Source organism: Podarcis bocagei (genome assembly GCF_964188305.1).
Source record: "Podarcis bocagei genome assembly, chromosome: 7".
NCBI lineage: Eukaryota > Metazoa > Chordata > Lepidosauria > Squamata > Lacertidae > Podarcis > Podarcis bocagei.
This window is the reverse complement of record NC_138132.1, coordinates 84930069-84948200: the sequence shown is the minus strand read 5'-3', so window position 1 is coordinate 84948200 and position 18132 is coordinate 84930069. Positions and strand designations below refer to the sequence as shown.

The window sequence follows — 18132 nt, the reverse complement described above, 5'->3', positions numbered from 1 at the left end:
TCTCTACATGGAGCTACCTTTGAAAATGACCAGGAAACTACAATTAATCCAGAATGTGGCAGCTAGACTGGTGACTGGGAGTGGCCGCCGAGACCATATAACATCGGTCCTGAAAGATTTACATTGGATCCTAGTATGTTTCCGAGCACAATTCAAAGTGTTGGTACTGACCTTTAAAGCCCCAAAAAGCCTCGGCCCAGCATACCTGAAGGAGCGTCTCCACTCCCATCGTTCAGCCCAGACACTGAGGTCCAGCTCCGAGGGCCTTCTGGTGGTTCCCTCACTGCGAGAAGTGAGGTTACAAGGAACCAGGGAGAGGGCCTTTTCGGTACTGGCGCCCACCCTGTGGAACGCCCTCCCATCAGATGTCAAGGAAATAAGCAACTAACTGACTTTTAGAAGACATCTGAAGGCAGCCCTGTTTAGGGAAGTTTTTAATGTTGGATGTTTTATCGTGTTTTTAATATTCTGTTGGGAGCTGCCCAGAGTGGCTGGGGAATCCCAGCCAGATGGGTGGGGTATACATACATACTGGGGTGCAAGTAACAGTATGCATAGGATTTGCTGGCTAAGTTATTGGAACTTTGTTCCCCCTGAAATCCGCAGCGCTCATTGTGAATGTCTTACATCCATTTCAACAGAGCCAAAAGGAGATTGGTCTGAATGGAACACATAGAAATGCAATGCATGAACAAATCCAGAGAGGGAACTGAGTTAATAGAGTAAGAAGAAGAAGAAGGGAACGAGAGGGAAATGGAGAAAGGAAGTGGGCAACCGCTTCTTGCAAAAGTCAAACAGCGGTTTCCTGCATCTAACCAACGGAGCTATCTATCTGATGGAAGCCGGAACTAATTACTGTTTCATTCCAAAGCGAAATTTATATCTTTGGTAATTAAAAGAAATAAAAGGGTGAGGTGTTTTTTAAAAAACAACAACAATTGACTTTCTAAGGATTCAGACGGCGGTGGGCTGGGGATATTCCCCAGTCCTACGCAGATGCCAGATGGGTTGAGAAAGGAACCTTCTTCCTGCAAATCACTTCCATACAAATGAGCCCTCTACCTTGAACTTAAGGGGAAGTGGGTGGCACTGTGCGTTAAACCACAGAGCCTAGGACTTGCCGATCAGAAGGTCGGTGGTTCAAATCCCCGCGACGGGGTGAGCTCCCATTGCTCGGTCCCTGCTCCTGCCCACCTAGCAGTTCGAAAGCACCTCAAAGTGCAAGTAGATAAATAGGTACAGCTCCGGCGGGAAGGTAAACGGCATTTCCGTGCGCTGCTCTGGTTTGCCAGAAGCGGCTTAGTCATGCTGGTCACATGACCTGGAAGCTGTACACCGGCTCCCTCAGCCAATAAAGCGAGATGAGCGCCACAACCCCAGAGTCGGCCATGACTGGACCTAATGGTCAGGGGTCCCTTTACCTTACCTTACCTTGAACTTGAGTCTGATAAACGATGAAATACTTGGAGGTGCCACAGCTCTCGAATTCCTCGCCGCTGCATTTTTGGGAGCAGAGCTGCTCATCTTCCCTCTCGTGCAACGTGAAGAGGGTTGTAGGGAAACCACAGTGGCAGGTGGTGGCAGCCAGTGCCGCGAGTGGGTATTCCTGGTGGAAGAACAGGGGAGAATAATTTTGTGCATTGCCTTTGAGAAGGAGTGCAGTTAGAATCATGAACTTTAGACCTGGAAGGGTTCCGGGGGGTCATCTAGTCCAGCCCCCAGAATGGCCAGTGGTGCAGGATGATGGAAGTTGTGGTCCCTCTGGAAGGCCAAAGCAAAGAAGAGGATGTACCAATGAAGGAGGAAGGGATAACTAAGATGATAGGTAAAGGTAAAGGTATCCCTGCCCGAAGGCCAGTCGTGTCCGACTCTAGGGTTGTGCGCCCATCTCACTTAAGAGGCCGGGGGCCAGCGCTGTCCGGAGACACTTCCGGGTCACATGGCTAGCGTGACGAAGCTGCTCTGGCGAGCCGGCACCAGCGCAGCACACGGAAACGCCGTTTACCTTCCTGCTAGAAAGCGGTACCTATTTATCTACTTGCACTTTAGGGGTGCTTTCGAACTGCTAGGTGGGCAGGAGCTGGGACCGCAGACGGGAGCTCACCCCACCGCGGGGATTCAAACCGCTGACCATGCGATCGGCAAGCCCTAGGCGCTGAGGATTTACCCACAGCGCCACCCATGTCCCATCTAAGATGATAGACTATGCCAAAATGGCAAAGACGGCTGTGAAAATTTGGGACCAAGATGAAAAAAAAGTTTACACAAGACTGGACTGAATATATAGAATATTTTAAGGTCCACTTACAGGTAGGTAGCCGTGTTGGTCTGCCATAGTCGAAACAAAATAATAAAATTCCTTCCAGTAGCACCTTAAAAAGGTAAAGGGACCCCTGACCATTAGGTCCTGTCATGACCGACTCTGGGGTTGCGGTGCTCATCTCGCTTTATTGGCCAGCATGACTAAGCCGCTTCTGGTGAACCAGAGCAGCGCACGTAAACGGCGTTTACCTTCCTGCCGGAGCGGTACCTATTTATCTACTTGCACTTTGACGTGCTTTCGAACTGCTAGGTTGGCAGATAGTGTGCATGCACACGAAAGCTCATACCAGTAACAAGCTTAGTTGGTCTCTAAGGTGCTACTGGAAGGAATTTTTTTATTTTGTTAAGGTCCACTGTAAAGACTTAAAAACATTAGCAGGATTGACATAGCATCTATGACGTAATGTGGATTAGGGTTATCAATGGTCTTGTAACTGAATGGAAAACTAAAGATGTGTAAGGTAAAAAAGGGGAGAAATTGGAAACTGGGGTGTGTGTGTGTGTGTGTGTGTGTGTGTGTGTGTGTGTGTGAAGTCTACAACAGGGGTCAGCATGGTTTATCTTGCCTGGGCCGGATCGGTCCTGTAAAGAGCCCTCAGTGGGCTGGATTGTGTGCGCACATGAGCGCACACCCCTGGATTTTTTGCGTCTGTGCAAATGTGATTTTTGGCGCTGCAGAAGCGAGTCCCCGCGCTGCACTGGTTTAGCACAGCGGGCGAGTGGGCGGCTCGCTTCGGGTGCAGCTCGTGGGTCGGTCAAATGACCTCTGCCGGCCGCTTTTGGCCCATGGGCCTTAGGTTGCTGACCCCTGGCCTAGAAGTGATGAATAAGTAAGTAATTTGGATGTTAAATTGTTACGTTATTGAAAATCAAAAATAAAATATGAAAAAAGGAAAGCCACAGCAATATCTGGAGGCCCTCATCGTGCTGGGTGCAGCTGTGGGGTCTTGGGTTTGAATCTCCGCTAAGCTGTGAAACGGAACTGAATAATTTAGGGGTACTTTCCATCTGCTGCTCTAAGACATCCCTACCAATGCATTCTATGTGGGGCTTCCCCTGCAATTGAACTGAGGCAGCAGAATGCTGCGATAGTTTCTGACAAGAGCGAGACCATATAACACCCCTGTTTAGAGATCAGCAACTACTCTTTTCAGCACCTGATAAAAACATTTCAGTTTAGACAAGCCTACTTGGCTATGTAGAATGCTTATAGGTGTTTTGATCTGTTTTTAGATTATCATTCATTTTAATTATCTTCTTATAAATAGTGGCTTTTAACTGTTTGTACTGATTATTTGAGGGACGCGGGTGGCACTGTGGGTTAAACCACAGAGCCTAGGGCTTGCTGATCAGAAGGTCAGCAGTTCAAATCCCCGCGACGGGATGAGCTCCCGTTGCTCGGTCCCTGCTCCTGCCAACCTAGCAGTTCGAAAGCACGTCAAAGTGCAAGTAGATAAATAGGTACTGCTCCGGCGGAAAGGTAAACGGCGTTTCCGTGCACTGCTCTGGTTCGCCAGAAGCAGCTTAGTCATGCTGGCCACATGACTCGGAAGCTGTATGCCGGCTCCCTTGGCCAATAAAGCGAGATGAGCGCCGCAACCCCAGAGTCGGCCACGACTGGACCTAATGGTCATGGGTCCCTTTACCTTTACCTTTACTGATTATTTGATAGGTTTCTTCCTTTTGTAAGCCACTTGGGTTTTTTTTTAACAATCAAGAGGCACATAAATTTTATGAAAAAAAATAATTATATGTATATTTCACAGGGTTGCTTCCCTGCACATTCCCTCCGGATATGTGCAAATTTTTTTTGCACACAATTTCCCCTAATAGATGCATTTTTGAAAGCCATCCCCCTATAAGTCATGCGTTTTTGGAGGTAATTTTCACAAACGTACACTTTTTGTGTACCCCTTCTTCCTTCTTTGCACACATTTGTTGGCTGGATAACGCATTGCAAACATTTGCAGAAGTGCAAATTTTGAAGGTGCAGTTGAGTCGATGCGTTTTTGCTCAGAAATGTGGACCAGGCAGGTTTGCATCATTGCAAATGCAAACCAAATTTTTTTTCCCACTTCTGCACAGCTGAGTTGAGGATATCCTCATCTCTCCCTTCCCAAAAGCAGTGGTGTGGAAATTGCTGTTGCCGTCAGGGAGTTATTTACTACAGTCAAGAGTTATACAGCCAGGCTTATGGCACCCCTTTCAAAATCACGGCCCAGTGGCAGTTGGATAATGTGCGAGTTTGTCACCTGGATGAAGGCCGCTTAAAAGCCCATGGAGTACGACATCCGTGCCCTCATTTGAGCCTTAAAACGCAGAGTTATGAAGGCCGTGGTGAGGCCTGACAGGCAATTTAATACCCAGGAAGGCAGCAAGGCTGGGTTAATCAAAGGGCACGCCACAATGAGTTTGTGTTGCCGCCTCAGAGAGCCCAAACTGTGTGCCGTAAGAAAGCAGAGATAGTCCATGGTGGGGTGTGGAAGACCAGGGTTCAAATCCCCATTTGGCCATGAAGCTCATACTCTCCAAGTCTCTGTGATAGGAATTTTATGGTCTTAGATATATGTTAATGTTCATAAGTGTACCAACCAAGCACATACATAGATCAGCACAGGAAGGCCAACCTGGAACCATTTTGATTCCTAAACTGAGTAGGATACCCCATAAGGGAAAAGGGCAGATTTTTGTTTACAACATCTCCCAATTTGCCAGGGATAGTCCTGGAATTACAAAAGCTGCCTCTGCTTTCCTTTTTCCAGTTTTCTTGGAGAACAATCAAAAGCGGTGTGTGTAGGTACAGAAACAGAGTCCTGTTTCTACAGGGGGGTGAGAATACCTGCACCAAAATGAAGGAAACTGTGAAGGTCTTCCTATAATTTAGAAGGAAAAGGTCACCAATCCACTTTAAATTTTCAACTGACATGCTTCCACAGCCAGCCGTTTCTTAGGAAACACAGGGAGCGTTGATTCCTTTGTTGTAAATGGAGATTTACACTGTCTACTCAGAAGGAAGTCCCACTGTATTCAATGGTGCTTGCTCCCAAGTAACTGGGTCAAGACTGGGCAGCCTTACATGCCAATCCTAAGCATTTTACTCAGAACTAAGTCCCACTGAGTTCAATAGGATTTGCTGTCTCCTGATCACTCTCACAGTTTCTATTATTTCTTCTCCCTTACATAGCAGTCAAGTGTCCCTTATTTGAAGGGACAGTCCCTTATTCCAGTGCCATGTCCGCTGCTGTCCCTTATTGATGAATGTCCCTTAAATGTCCCTTAAATTTCAAAGGAAGCAGCTCCTCTCCCTCCCTCCCTGCCAGCCAGGGAGGAGGGAGACTCCAACTGTGTTGCTTGGCTGTGTTGCTCACCCAATAAGAAGTCTAAGAACGACTGGGGGGGTGGAGCTTGCATGCCTTGTGTGTGGCTAGTTAATGCAAGCTGAGGGGTTTTTTGAATGCTCGACGCCATTTTGTTGCACGTGCTGCTGCAAACTTTGCAGTGCAAAGCCAGGCCGGGGAGCCATCTTAAGTTGAGGCTGCATAGGCCTTGTGGTGCATGTGATTCAGATTCTATTCAGTTGAACCTCTGGTTACAAAGTTGGTTGGACAGTGTTCTCGAAGCTACCAGCATGAGTTTGACCAGACTGCAGGAGGACAGGAAGACTGGAGTGCCTGGAACAGGTGAGGCTGCTGGTCCCTTATTTTCAAGGCTGCTGGTCCCTTATTTTCAAATTTGTAAGTTGACAGCTATGTCCCCTTGTGATTTATGTTAAAGAGAAATTCAATCCCAAAATGATCTTGAAGGATGATGTTGGAATATATGTTGCAGTGGAATTGACAGTACAAGGTGAAAAGCTTTTGGTGCTTGGAATCTATGCACCAAATGAGGGCAGGTCAGAATTTTTTAAAAATCTACAGGCCACTCTTATGGACTATTTGGATTACAAAATTATTGTCTTGATGGGGGGTTTGAACGGCGTAGTCTCAACAATGATGGATAGAACCCAAAGGCAAAAACTTACTAATGACAGGAGGTTCCCAAAGGCGTTTTTTGAGATGGTGGACAATTTTGACCTGATAGACATATGGAGATTGAGGAATCCAATGGAGAAAGATTTTACATTTTTTGCAGATACAAATCTATCGTGCAGTCGCCTGGACTATATATGGTTAACTAAAGACTTGACCCCAAGAGTGAGTGACTAAATCTGAGATTTGCCCAAGGACTTGTTCTTGCGGTGTTGACAGAATTAAAATTGTCTCTGCAGGGTTCTTTTAGATGGCGGATGAATGATGCTTTACTGAGAAATGATTTGATTGTAAATAAAGCTCAAAAGACCCTCAAGGACTATTTTGAGTCGAACCTAAATCCTGGCTCTGAAACTTCTCCCCTTCGGGGTTCCCAAGCTGGTGGCTCCCTCCTTTGTATGCAGCCAATCATTGACAGTCTCCTCCTTCTATCTGCAAGATCATACCCCTTGGGTTCCAATCCTTGGTCACACTGGAAGGCTTGTGACCCAAGCTTAGAAGGCTGAGACACAGCATCCTTCATCTCTTGGCTAGCTTACCTTTCCCGTGCAGAAGTCAACGCACCGGTCCACAGACATGTTTCTCATGACCCTGCTCACAGGCAAAGCCAAGGAGATGTTATCCGGACGGCGGAAGCATCCGCGGAATATGGCGCTGCCGTCTAACCGGGAGAGGAGACAAAAGTGGAAGGAAGGAAGCATTTAATGGCTGAACTCCCAAAGTCAAAGGCACAGATGATCCTGCAGGATTCCCAAACTGTGCTGGCAAGCATCCTTTGAGACTGAGCGTTTGAACAGGATTTCTAGGATTTCAGAGCCTGAGCATCTAGCTCAGCCCAGATCATCATTTCTAGGAAAAGAGGTGCTGGAACTCACCACGAACGCCTCCTTTGTTCTCTTATAATGGCAATGGTGCCTACCTCAGAGGTACTGGAACTGAGTTCTGGCTGGAGAAAAGCCATGGGCATGATCGAGGAAGGCTCTTGGAGGACTTCAAAGTTGTGTTTCTCAATAATAATAATAATAATAATAATAATAATAATAATAATAATTTATTTATACCCCGCCCATCTGGCTGGGCTTCCCCAGCCACTTTGGGCGGCTTTCAACAAAATATTAAAATTCAGTAATGCATCAAACATTAAAAGCTTCCCTAAACAGGGCTGCCTTCAGATGTCTTCTAAAAGTCTGGTAGTTGTTGTTCTCTTTGACATCTGGGGGGGAGGGCATTCCACAGGGTGGGTGCCACTACCGAGAAGGCCCTCTGCCTGGTTCCCTGTAACTTGGCTTCTCGCAGTGAGGGAACCGGCAGAAGGCCCTCAGCGATGGACCTCAGTGTCCAGGTAGAATGATGGGAGTGGAGACGCTCCTTCAGATATACTGCGCCGAGGCCTTTTAGGGCTTTAAAGGTCAACACCCATACTTTGAATTGTGCTCGGAAATGTTCTGGGAGCCAATGGACATCTTTCAAGACCGGTGTTATGTGGTCAAGCATTGGGCCCCACACCCACCATCACAACATACAAAAAATACGTTTGAATCCAACCAGGGGATCATGTGACAAAACCAACCATTTCCTCCCTGACAGAGTTCCCCACCCACCCACTTGTAGGCCATGGGTGGGCAACCTTTAGCCCTGTGTTTCAGAATACCTCTTGGCACTCCCCATTTCTTCCAACCCAAACAGGACTATGGTGCCCATGTGCCAGTGTTGGGCAGGGGTGGTCAATGTGCTGTCTTCCAGATGTTGCTGAACTACAACTCCCACCCTCCCTGACTAATGGGAGTTGTGGTCCAAAACATCTGGACTGCCTTTCTACAAACCAAGTCACTACTTCATGAGTTAACCAAACCAACTCTATCAAGGCTTCCTGAAATAATATTTGAACAGTCCTCTTTGCAGATTTAACCCAAATGACGACTCGAACTGGAATGACAGAGCGGATCCAAAATAGATTAGGCTTCATTCAGATGCTACAAATGCAAGGTGAATATTTGGGTCACTGCACATGTGATGTAAGCAGACACCAAAGGATTGCATCGTAGGTTAATTTCTGGTTTTGTTTTGTTTTTTAAATTACCTAGGATTTATTGATCCACTGATAAGAGAGCTTTTCAATTACCATTTTTCTGGTCTTTTATAATGTACTAATATGTTGAAAATTGACCCCATTCAAAAATAAAAATAAAAATTAAAGCTCACAAATCTAGAATGTTGGTTCTGTAAAGTTTGGCAAATAGCTTTCTTCAAATGAGAGATCAAAGAAAGTCGGACAGTTTTAGCACTCTGGCATCTGTTGATTGTTAAAATAGCCAGGAATCTGGTAGAACAGTTCCAACTCTGTATAAAATGGTTTGGTCTTTTAAAAGGGGGAATAGGATCAACTGAAGAAGGGTTAGATGAATTAAAGAAAACGAAATGTGGATTTAATTCACTGAGTCATTTTGATTTTGATTCTGCTATAGATTTTGGAGCATCTTAAAAAGCAGAGACATCACCTTGCCAACAAAGGTCCGTATAGTTAAAGCCATGGTTTTCCCAGTAGTGATGTATGGAAGTGAGAGCTGGACCATAAAGAAGGCTGATCGCCGAAGAATTGATGCTTTTGAATTCTGGTGCTGGACATGACTCTTGAGAGTCCCACGGACTGCAAGAAGATCAAACCTATCCATTATGAAGGAAATCAGCCCTGAATGCTCATTGGAAGGACAGATCGTGAAGCTGAGGCTCCAATACTTTGGCCACCTCATGAGAAGAGAAGCCTCCCTGGAAAAGACCCTGATGTTGGGAAAGATGGAGGGCACAAGGAGAAGGGGACGACAGAGGACGAGATGGTTGGACAGTGTTCTCGAAGCTACCAGCATGAGTTTGACCAAACTACGGGAGGCAGTGGAAGACAGGAGTGCCTGGCGTGCTCTGGTCCATGGGGTCATGAAGAGTCGGACACGACTAAACGACTCAACATCAACAGCAGCAGCAACAACAACAACAACAACAACAACAACAACAACAACAACAACGATTTTGGAATGCAGTTTCTCTGCGTCCTATATATCTTGAGATATCTTCCCCAAACTTAGTATGAGGGTAGATGAGGGGGGCAGTACTCTCTGTTGCTGTTTGGACATTGGCTGACATTTTGAATCAAAATGGTAGACCAAAACATGACTTCATCCATTTTTTGACATCGGTTTCGCCACCTCTTGAGATGTTGTCACCAAACTTAGCACAATAGTTCCTGAGGTGAGATAGCAGGCTTTGTGACTGTTTGGAAAACAGGCACCATTTTGAATCAAGACGGTTATCCAAAACTTCCTTTTGGTGTGAACTGCCCACATGGTTTCGACTGCCTCTTGAGATATCAACAAAGTCAGCAAGATGGTCCCAGAGGTGAGGATGAGGATCTTTGTAGATTTTTTGGATACCAGGCACTATTTTGACTCAAGATGGCAGACTGAAATGTGGCTTTAACATGACTTTACTCCATTTTTGGTGTGGTGGAACTCACAAATTACACCATCCACTTAAAAACACAATATTTTTTAGTTTCTAAAAAATCCTGGGCAGCTCCAGGCATAGGCGATAGAAGAAGAAAAAGATTGATGTGAAAGAAAAATTAGTATTATCTACTATAAATTTTTGGAAAGCATTTTGTCCATCTGTTCTCTTTAGGTTTGGCTGCCTCTCAAGTTATCATTGCCAAACTTAGCACAAAGCTTCCCAAGGTGGGGACGGCAGTCATAATCAATGTTTGGACGCCAGGAGTCATTTTGAAACAAGCTGATGGCTTGAAACATTTCTTTGGCATGGCTTCACCCATGGGGGGAATAGGTTCAATCGCCACTGAAAGCATGGAATCGTAGAGTTGGAAGGACCCCCAAAGATAATCTAATTCAGCCTGCCGCGATGCAGGAATCACAGCTAAAGGATCTTTTACAGGTGACCATCCAACCTCCATTAAAAAAATTCTAACAACTGAGAATCCGCAACATTCCTAGGGTGTCTGTTCCAACTGTTGAACAGCTCCAACACTCAGAAGGTTCTTCCTAATGTTCAGTTGAAATCTTTCTTGTCATTTGATTCCATTTGTTTGGGTTCTCCCCTCCTGAGAAGCAGAAAACAACTTTGCTTCAACTTTCATGTGACAGCTTTTCAGATATTTGAAGATGGCTCTCATATCTCCTCGCAGTCTCCTCTTTTCCAGGCTAAACATGCCCAGCTCCTTCAGCCATTCCTCATAAGGCTTGGTTTCCAGTCCCTTGATCCTCTTGGTTGCTCACCTCTGCACACTCTCCAGCTTGCCAACACCCTTCTTAGATTGTGGTGCCCAGAACACCAGGACACCAGATAGCGCCTGACCAAGGCAGAATAGCAATATCATCGTCAGACTTGGCGCAAGCATTCCCAAGCTGGAGGCAATGGACTTTGTCAATATTTGGGTGCCATTTTGAATCAAGATGGCGGACCAAAACGTGAATTTGGCTTGACTTCACCCGTCCTTTGGCATAGGTTTGGCCAACTCTCAATATATCATCACCAAACTCGGTATGGAGGTGGGGTGAAGGTTAATGTTTTTTATTCTTCTTTATTGAATTTCTATACTGCCCTTCATCTGAGGATCACAGGATGGTTTACAATATAAAAGCACAAGAATACAAAACATGGTAAAAAAACAAAACAAATACAATACCCCCCAGTTTAATTAATTGCTTAATTAAAGGCCTGGGAGAAGAGAAATGTTTTTGCCTGTTGCCTAAAGATTTGTAATGAAGGTGTCAGAGGAGTCTCCCTGGGGAGAGCATTCCACAAGCAGAGAGTCACTGCAGAAAACTATGGATACTGGGTGCTGCTTTGATTTAAGACAACGGAACAAAATGAGTTCACCCATTTTTTGGGTGTGATGGTCAAAACTCACAAATGACACTGTCAGGGAACTTCCATTGGCTCAGAGGCGAGAAATAGAAGGGCAGTTGTGTTACAGGGAGCCTCCAAAAATCTTGCGTAGCAGTTAGTTCCTCTTCCGGGGAGGAGGGAAGCACCATCTCCAGGTGGGGAAGAGGTGCAAGGACCAGAGGGTGCTGGTGAGAGCCTTAACACCACTCCTGGGCAAGCCGGACAGGAGGCAAACACGCCCTTACCATCACCCATCCTGCACAGTAGTCTAAGGATCAAAGAGGGAAGAAGAAGGCTTGGGGTAACGAAATGCTTATGTTAGGGCAGTGGCGTAGCGTGGGGGGGTGCAGGGGGGGCCGGCCGCACCGGGCGCAACATCTGGGGGTTAGGGTTAGGGTGCGCAAATCCACGGGTTAGGGGGCACAAATTACTTGCCTTGCCCCGGGTGCTGACAAGAAGAAGAAGAAGAAGAAGAGTTTGGATTTGATATCCCGCCTTTCACTCCCCTTCAGGAGTCTCAAAGCGGCTAACATTCTCCTTTCCCTTCCTCCCCCACAACAAACACTCTGTGAGGTGAGTGGGGCTGAGAGACTTCAAAGAAGTGTGACTAGCCCAAGGTCACCCAGCGGCTGCATGTGGAGGAGCGGAGACACGAACCCGGTTTCCCAGATTACGTGACTACCGCTCTTAACCACTACACCACACTGGCTCTCACACAACCCACGCTACGCCACTGTGTTAGGGGAGGTCCAAAAAAGGACCACTCCCAGATTCTGCTAGCGATTGAGCCAGACATGAGCTTTGGAGCTCTTCACTGTAAATAGTTTGCACCAAAATAAAACCTGTAAAACACAGGTTTGGAGTCCTGCCTGGTTATTCTTGAGCAACCGCAACAGCCATCTGACAGACACTATTTGGTTTTTTAAAAGCACACACAATATTTTGGGGGTTCTACTGATTTCTGGGCTGCAACAGGCACTCCCCGAGAGTATATTTATATAGTAGATTGAATATTGTGTTAAATGGAAGATTCTTGTAGAGTATATTGTGCTTTGAAGAAATGTATTCTGAATCCTGAAATCCTGTTCAAAGGCTACCTTTGAAGGTGACTCGGAAACTACAACTAATCCAGAATGCAGCAACTAGATTGGTGACTGAGCCCACATAACACTGGTCCTGACATACCTACATTAGCTCCCAGTATGTTTCTGAGCACAATTCAAAGTGTTGGTGCTGACCTTTAAAGCCCTAAACTGCCTCGGTCTAGTATACCTGAAGGAGCGGCTCCAACCCCTTCGTTCAGCTGAGGTCCAGCGCTGAGGGCCTTCTGGTGGTTCCCTCCCTGCGAGAAGTGAGGTTGCAGAGAACCAGGCAGAGGGCCTTTTCAGTAATGGTGCCCACCCTGTGGAACGCTCACCAATCAGATGTCAGGCAGATAAAGAATTACACAACTTTTAGAAAACATCTGAAGGCTCAGGGAAGTTTTTAATGTCTGACATTTTATTATTTTTTTATATTTTGCTGGAAACTGCCCAGAGTGGCTGGGGAAACCCAGCCAGATGGGTGGGGTATAAATAATAAAATTATCATAATCATCATTATCATCATTATTAATGGGGGATTTAATTTATATTTATATTTTAAGCAATGTTAATTTTAGTATAATAAATAAATAAATATAATGAAGAAAAAACCGACCCCCTTCCAATTTATTTGTCCAAGTTCTTTAACAGCACTATAAGCCATGAAGCCAACAGAAACTCTTATTCCTGTCATTTGGAAAATTGCATCTGTCACCAACATCCGGAATATTTCTAAGCAAGCTGCCATAGCTCCTCTTTCGCCGCTTTTATGCCAAACCACAGCTCTCCACTATTGATTTCTCCCTCTTTAGCAATCTTTCTCTCTCGAGGGAATTCTACAGTTTTCACGAACTCTGCACAAATCAAAAGCTAAAATTAATCTCTCATGGCCACTGGCCACCAATCGTTAACAGTCGCTAAGGTTAGACCCAATGGGCTCCTCTTTCGATTTTTGAATTTGAAAAGCACTGGTGTGTGTGTGTGTGTGTGTGTGTGTGTGTTGGGAGTAACACAACAACACTTGTTGTTGGTTACCTGAACCAGTGGGGGGGGGTCAATAGATAGAAAGACAACTTATTCCTCCAGCATAAACCCTTGTAACTGTACAGTAAGACTGCAACTTATGTATGTCTTATGCTTCCAGGGGTTGCACTTAAAGGCAAAATCATGCAAACTCAGAATGATCCCCAAAACTACCACCACTGTCAGAGATCTTATGAAATTGGGGGTGCAAAATGCAGGGGCTTTTGTTGCAAAATGCTGCAAAGATTCGCTGCTAGATTTGCTGGCTTCATTCTTCTACATTTTTCTGTGTTCCAAAATCTTAATAATTTCCATTGTATTCCATTCAGATATAATAATCCCTTATATGACAGCTACAATATTGTGGTTTCGTTCGTGTTGTTATGTCAGGTAATTTGTAAAGTTTCAAATGAGGAACTCTGTAATCCTTATTCTTTCCTGCACATGACAAGTTTCTCCCCAGGATGTTTCCCCATCTATATATGGTGTTTTATCCTTCCTTCCTACAACTTTTGATGGTTTCTGCCACGCCTTGGGAGAAGCGGTTATCTCACAGTTTCCAAAAGTCACTGCATCACTTCATCCCGTGATTTGGCTTCCAGTAAACAAGCCGTCTTCGCCATTTCTCCAGCCTAGGAAGAACGGTCTGAATCCAGACTGCAAATAGTTAATCCGAAAGCTTCTATTCCCGCAGCTGGTAGACTCCTTTCTTCCCTGCCACTGATTTATGGCCAATTGCCCTTATCTCAAACACACTCCTTCAAGAATAACGGAGGTTTGGGAGGACTTTGCTGCATATTTTCAAAGCATAGCATTTCCCGCCCCTCTCAGTTTCTTTCTTTCACGCATGCAGTTCCAGTTTTGTTAAATTCCAAATCTATATTCCAATTTCTTCCTTTCACACTTGTACGTGTAGATTGCGTTCCAGGGAGGGTTGCCATATCAGAAGCGTAGAGAAAAACCACACTGTCTCTTTCACCAAATAAAATCCCCTCTCAATCCAAACCTTTTAAATCCTTGTAGCTGGGTTCGTTTTCGCAGTTTCTCACCATCTCTAGCACACGCCTGTAGTTTACTCCGGTTAAAAAACCCCAGTTAGCAGGATCGACTGTGCTTCCAAGAATAGGATCGGAGGGTCACGGCAGCCAGAGTGCTCCATGCACCCAGTGCCTTTGCCTCACATTCCACAGGGAAGCGAGTGCCAGACCTCCAGGCAAACTGCGGGTGAGAGCCAGGTTCCTCTTTCCACCAAAGGGGAATGTAGGAAATGCCATTCCCCCATCATTTTCTGATTAGCTCTCTCTCGCTCTCTCTCTGTGAGGTTGGAAGAGGCGCCCATCCCCTGGCGCACAGGAAGCAGGAAAGGCACTGCGAAAACAGTTTTTGGCCTTTTCCTTCGCAGGCTTGCTATGGACAATTGTGCTTCCTCCTGCAGGTTGCCAGCTTGATCCCACTGCCCCATGGCCCACCAAGGTTCCCCCATAATCTCTTCCCTTCCCCTGCCTGCCTGGATTCTCCTCTCTGCCGTTGACATTTAAGCACCAGCTAATGAGCCTCCCGGCCCACCTCCTTAACTACAGAAGACAGGGAGGAACGCAATGAATGCAAAATTAGAGGCGAGATGCAGAAAAGCCTTTGAGAGCAGGGAAGAAATCAAAAGCCCATTTCAAACTCATTAAGGCAGCTCAAGCACCTAGGCCTTCCTTTCCCTGCATTGCACCCAATTGGTCGGCTGAGAGTGCTCTGGGAGGGATTCCTTCCCTCCCACAAACACCTTCACATTTTCCAGTCCCGACTATCCAAGGCTGTAGATCGCCAGTGTTCACAAACGCACCTCAAGCGTAGGATTTGAGATCATGGCGCAGCATCCAAAGGACCTCAGCTTTGGTTTTGAAACCCAAGCTTTCTTGTTGTTGTTGTTTAGTCATTTAGTCGTGTCTGACTCTTCGTGACCCCATGGACCAGAGCATGCCAGGCACTCCTGTCTTCCACTGCCTCCCGCAGTTTGGTCAAACTCATGCTGGTAGCTTCGAGAACACTGTCCAACCATCTCGTCCTCTGTCGTCCCCTTCTCCTTGTGCCCTCCATCTTTCCCAACATCAGGGTCTTTTCCAGGGAGTCTTCTCTTCTCATGAGGTGGCCAAAGTATTGGAGCCTCAGCTTCACGATCTGTCCTTCCAGTGAGCACTCAGGGCTGATTTCCTTCAGAATGGAGAGGTTTGATCTTCTTGCAGTCCATGGGACTCTCAAGAGCCTCCTCCAGCACCATAATTCAAAAGCATCAATTCTTCGGTGATCAGCCTTCTTTATGGTCCAGCTCTCACTTCCATACATCACTACTGGGAACACCAGAGCTTTTACTACATGGACCTTTGTTGGCAAGGTGCTGTCTCTGCTTTTTAAGATGCTGTCTAGGTTTGTCATTGCTTTTCCTTGTGAAAACAAGAACACAGAGCCAGCTGGATCAGGCCCATCAAGTCCTGCATCCTGTTCCCACAGTGGCCAGCTTGGTGCATGTAGGAAACTAGCAAGCAGGATCCAGTCACAAGAGTTCTCTTCTTGCCTATGATTTACAGCAACTGTTAATCAGAAGCTTAACTGTCTCCAACCATGGAGGCAGAACATACAGCCATCTCTATGCACTCCTGGGGGAGCGAGTTCCATAGTTTAACTACAGCCTAGTAACGGTAAGGTAAGGGATGCGGGTGGTGCTGTGGTCTAAAACAGTGACCCTCTTGGGCTTGCAAATCAGAAGGTTGGTGGTTTGAATCCCCACGACGGAGTGAGCTCCTGTTGCTCTGCCTCAGCTCCTGCCAACCTAGCAGTTTGAAAGCACACCAGTGCAAGTAGATAAATAGGTACCCCTGTGGCTGGTAAGTAAACAGTGTTTCCGTGCACTCTGGTTTCCATCACGGTGTTCTGTTGTGCCAGAAGCGGTTTAGTCTTGCTGGCCACATGACCTGGAAAGCTGTTTGTGGACAAACACTGGCTCCCTTGGCCTGAAAGCAAGAGGAGCACCGCAACCCCATAGTCGCCTTGACTGGTCCAGAGGTCCTTTACCTTTTTTTTTTAACAGCCTAGTAAAATTACCAGAGGGTATGTAGCAGCTGCAGCTGTAGTGAGGGTACAGTGTGGAGGGTGTAGTGCAGGGGCCAGCAAACTTACCGCGCCTTAGGCTGGTGTCTCCAGCGCCAATTGCGCAATGGGCCAGAGGGCGGGGGAGCGCATGCCCATACACGTGCACACACGCTATTTCCGGCGCACTTCCGGGTTGGAGGAGCCCCGGAAATAGCTTGTGCGCATGTGCATGGGCCTCCTCCGACCTGGATGTGCACCGGAAATAACGCTTGCGCATGCGCAAATAACGCACAAGCTATTTCCAGTGCTCCTCTGACCCGAAAGTGGGCAGCCACACAGTGCAGCATCGGTAAGAGTGGGTGGTGGCAGCAAGCAGCGGGGGTCGTTGCGGGCCGGATAAACAAGTCCCTCAGGCCTTATCCAGCCCACGGGACTTAGTTTGGGGACCCCTGGTCTAGTGTTCTGCAAAGCCACTTCTGAGCTAGGGAGGAGGTGGGGTTGCGGGCTTCACACCCCTCCCCACACTCGCGAGGGCTGGCTGATAGCCCCCGCAATACTAGGGGAATCCTTGGATGCGTCATCCCCCTGGCCAGCCAATCGGCTGGCCCGGGAGGTGTGGCCGGCCCTATTTAGGGCCAGTGCGGGCCATGCCTCAGCTGTTCAGGTTTCCCCTCCCACCCATTAGGCTAGGCTCTCCGACTTTGCTATGGACTCGGGTTGGTCGCCGTCGAGAGGCCTGCTAGGAATTTTTCCAATTGGCAGATTGGCGCCAGCCACTTAGTTTTCGCCTACCTCGTAGCAAACCGTCACAGCTCCTCAGTATTGGTGGTTAGGCATTGGTAGGGGTATTGTTATGCAGATGAAGGGGGGAGGAAGCACAATCACCTTCCCCCAAATCAAAGGGTAGTCCGGTAAAGGATTCCAGGGGGCGTGGCCTTGTCCTAAGCCTATGGAGGTGTGGGCCCACGGCACGCCCCCAAGCGGTGACCCCGGGGAGCTCCTAGTTGATGTGCATCAGCAAGACTTCCCCTACTGGTGGTTAACCCGTGCCAGCTTTCATGCAATCAGGCTGAAGCCGGTTAGATGATAGGACCAATGCCTAAGCCAATACTGCCCAATTCCTGTAATCAATAAAGTTGTGGCCTAATTTGACCCATTAACTCTAATTCTTGTGTCTCGTGTCTTTATTTCTGAGGGGGGAGGCGGGAACTCGCCACGCAAGACACATGCCTACACATCCCTAATAGCCAACAGCATCAGATATCCCTTGAGATATTAGGACACCTTGATCTCAATGCCATCAGCCCCAGCCTCTGATCCCTTGGGCCGCCCTAGTTCTCGATCCCAAACGAGTCAATACTTACACCTCCTTGCAGACTCTTGGGCCAACTCCAGGCGGTAGATTGAGAGTCGGTTCACCCCACCACAAATGTTGCTCTTTTCTCCCTTACACTCCATGTTGCATTCCGAATCACTGACGTTCGCCGCTTGGATCTTGTGGCCACAATAGCATTCGGCCCCAAACTCTAGGCCTGCGAAGAGGTAACCCCTGGAAAGGAGAGGGAGAGAGAGCATTTTGTTTGGAGGTTTTGGTGGTGGTAGCGGCGGCCTGTGTTCCGATTCAGCGGCTGGACTTGGCTACCCGAAAGCTGAACATTTGTGCAGCTGTCCTTGGTCCTGAACAGCACCATCCGAAATCTCATGCT

At 47.1% G+C, this 18132-nt stretch overlaps 1 protein-coding gene across 1 annotated transcript in view; it reads right to left on the bottom strand.

The window, feature by feature from the left end:
- Positions 1-18132, bottom strand: part of WSCD2 (WSC domain containing 2) — a 91986-nt gene that overhangs the window by 20652 nt on the left and 53202 nt on the right. Inside the window, exons 4-6 of the mRNA XM_081203098.1 lie at positions 17791-17975; positions 6890-7011; positions 1432-1606 (exon numbers count right to left, since the gene is read on the bottom strand). Of these exons, the coding sequence (XP_081059224.1) occupies positions 1432-1606; positions 6890-7011; positions 17791-17975 (482 nt within the window). The remainder of the gene's footprint in view (positions 1-1431; positions 1607-6889; positions 7012-17790; positions 17976-18132) is intronic.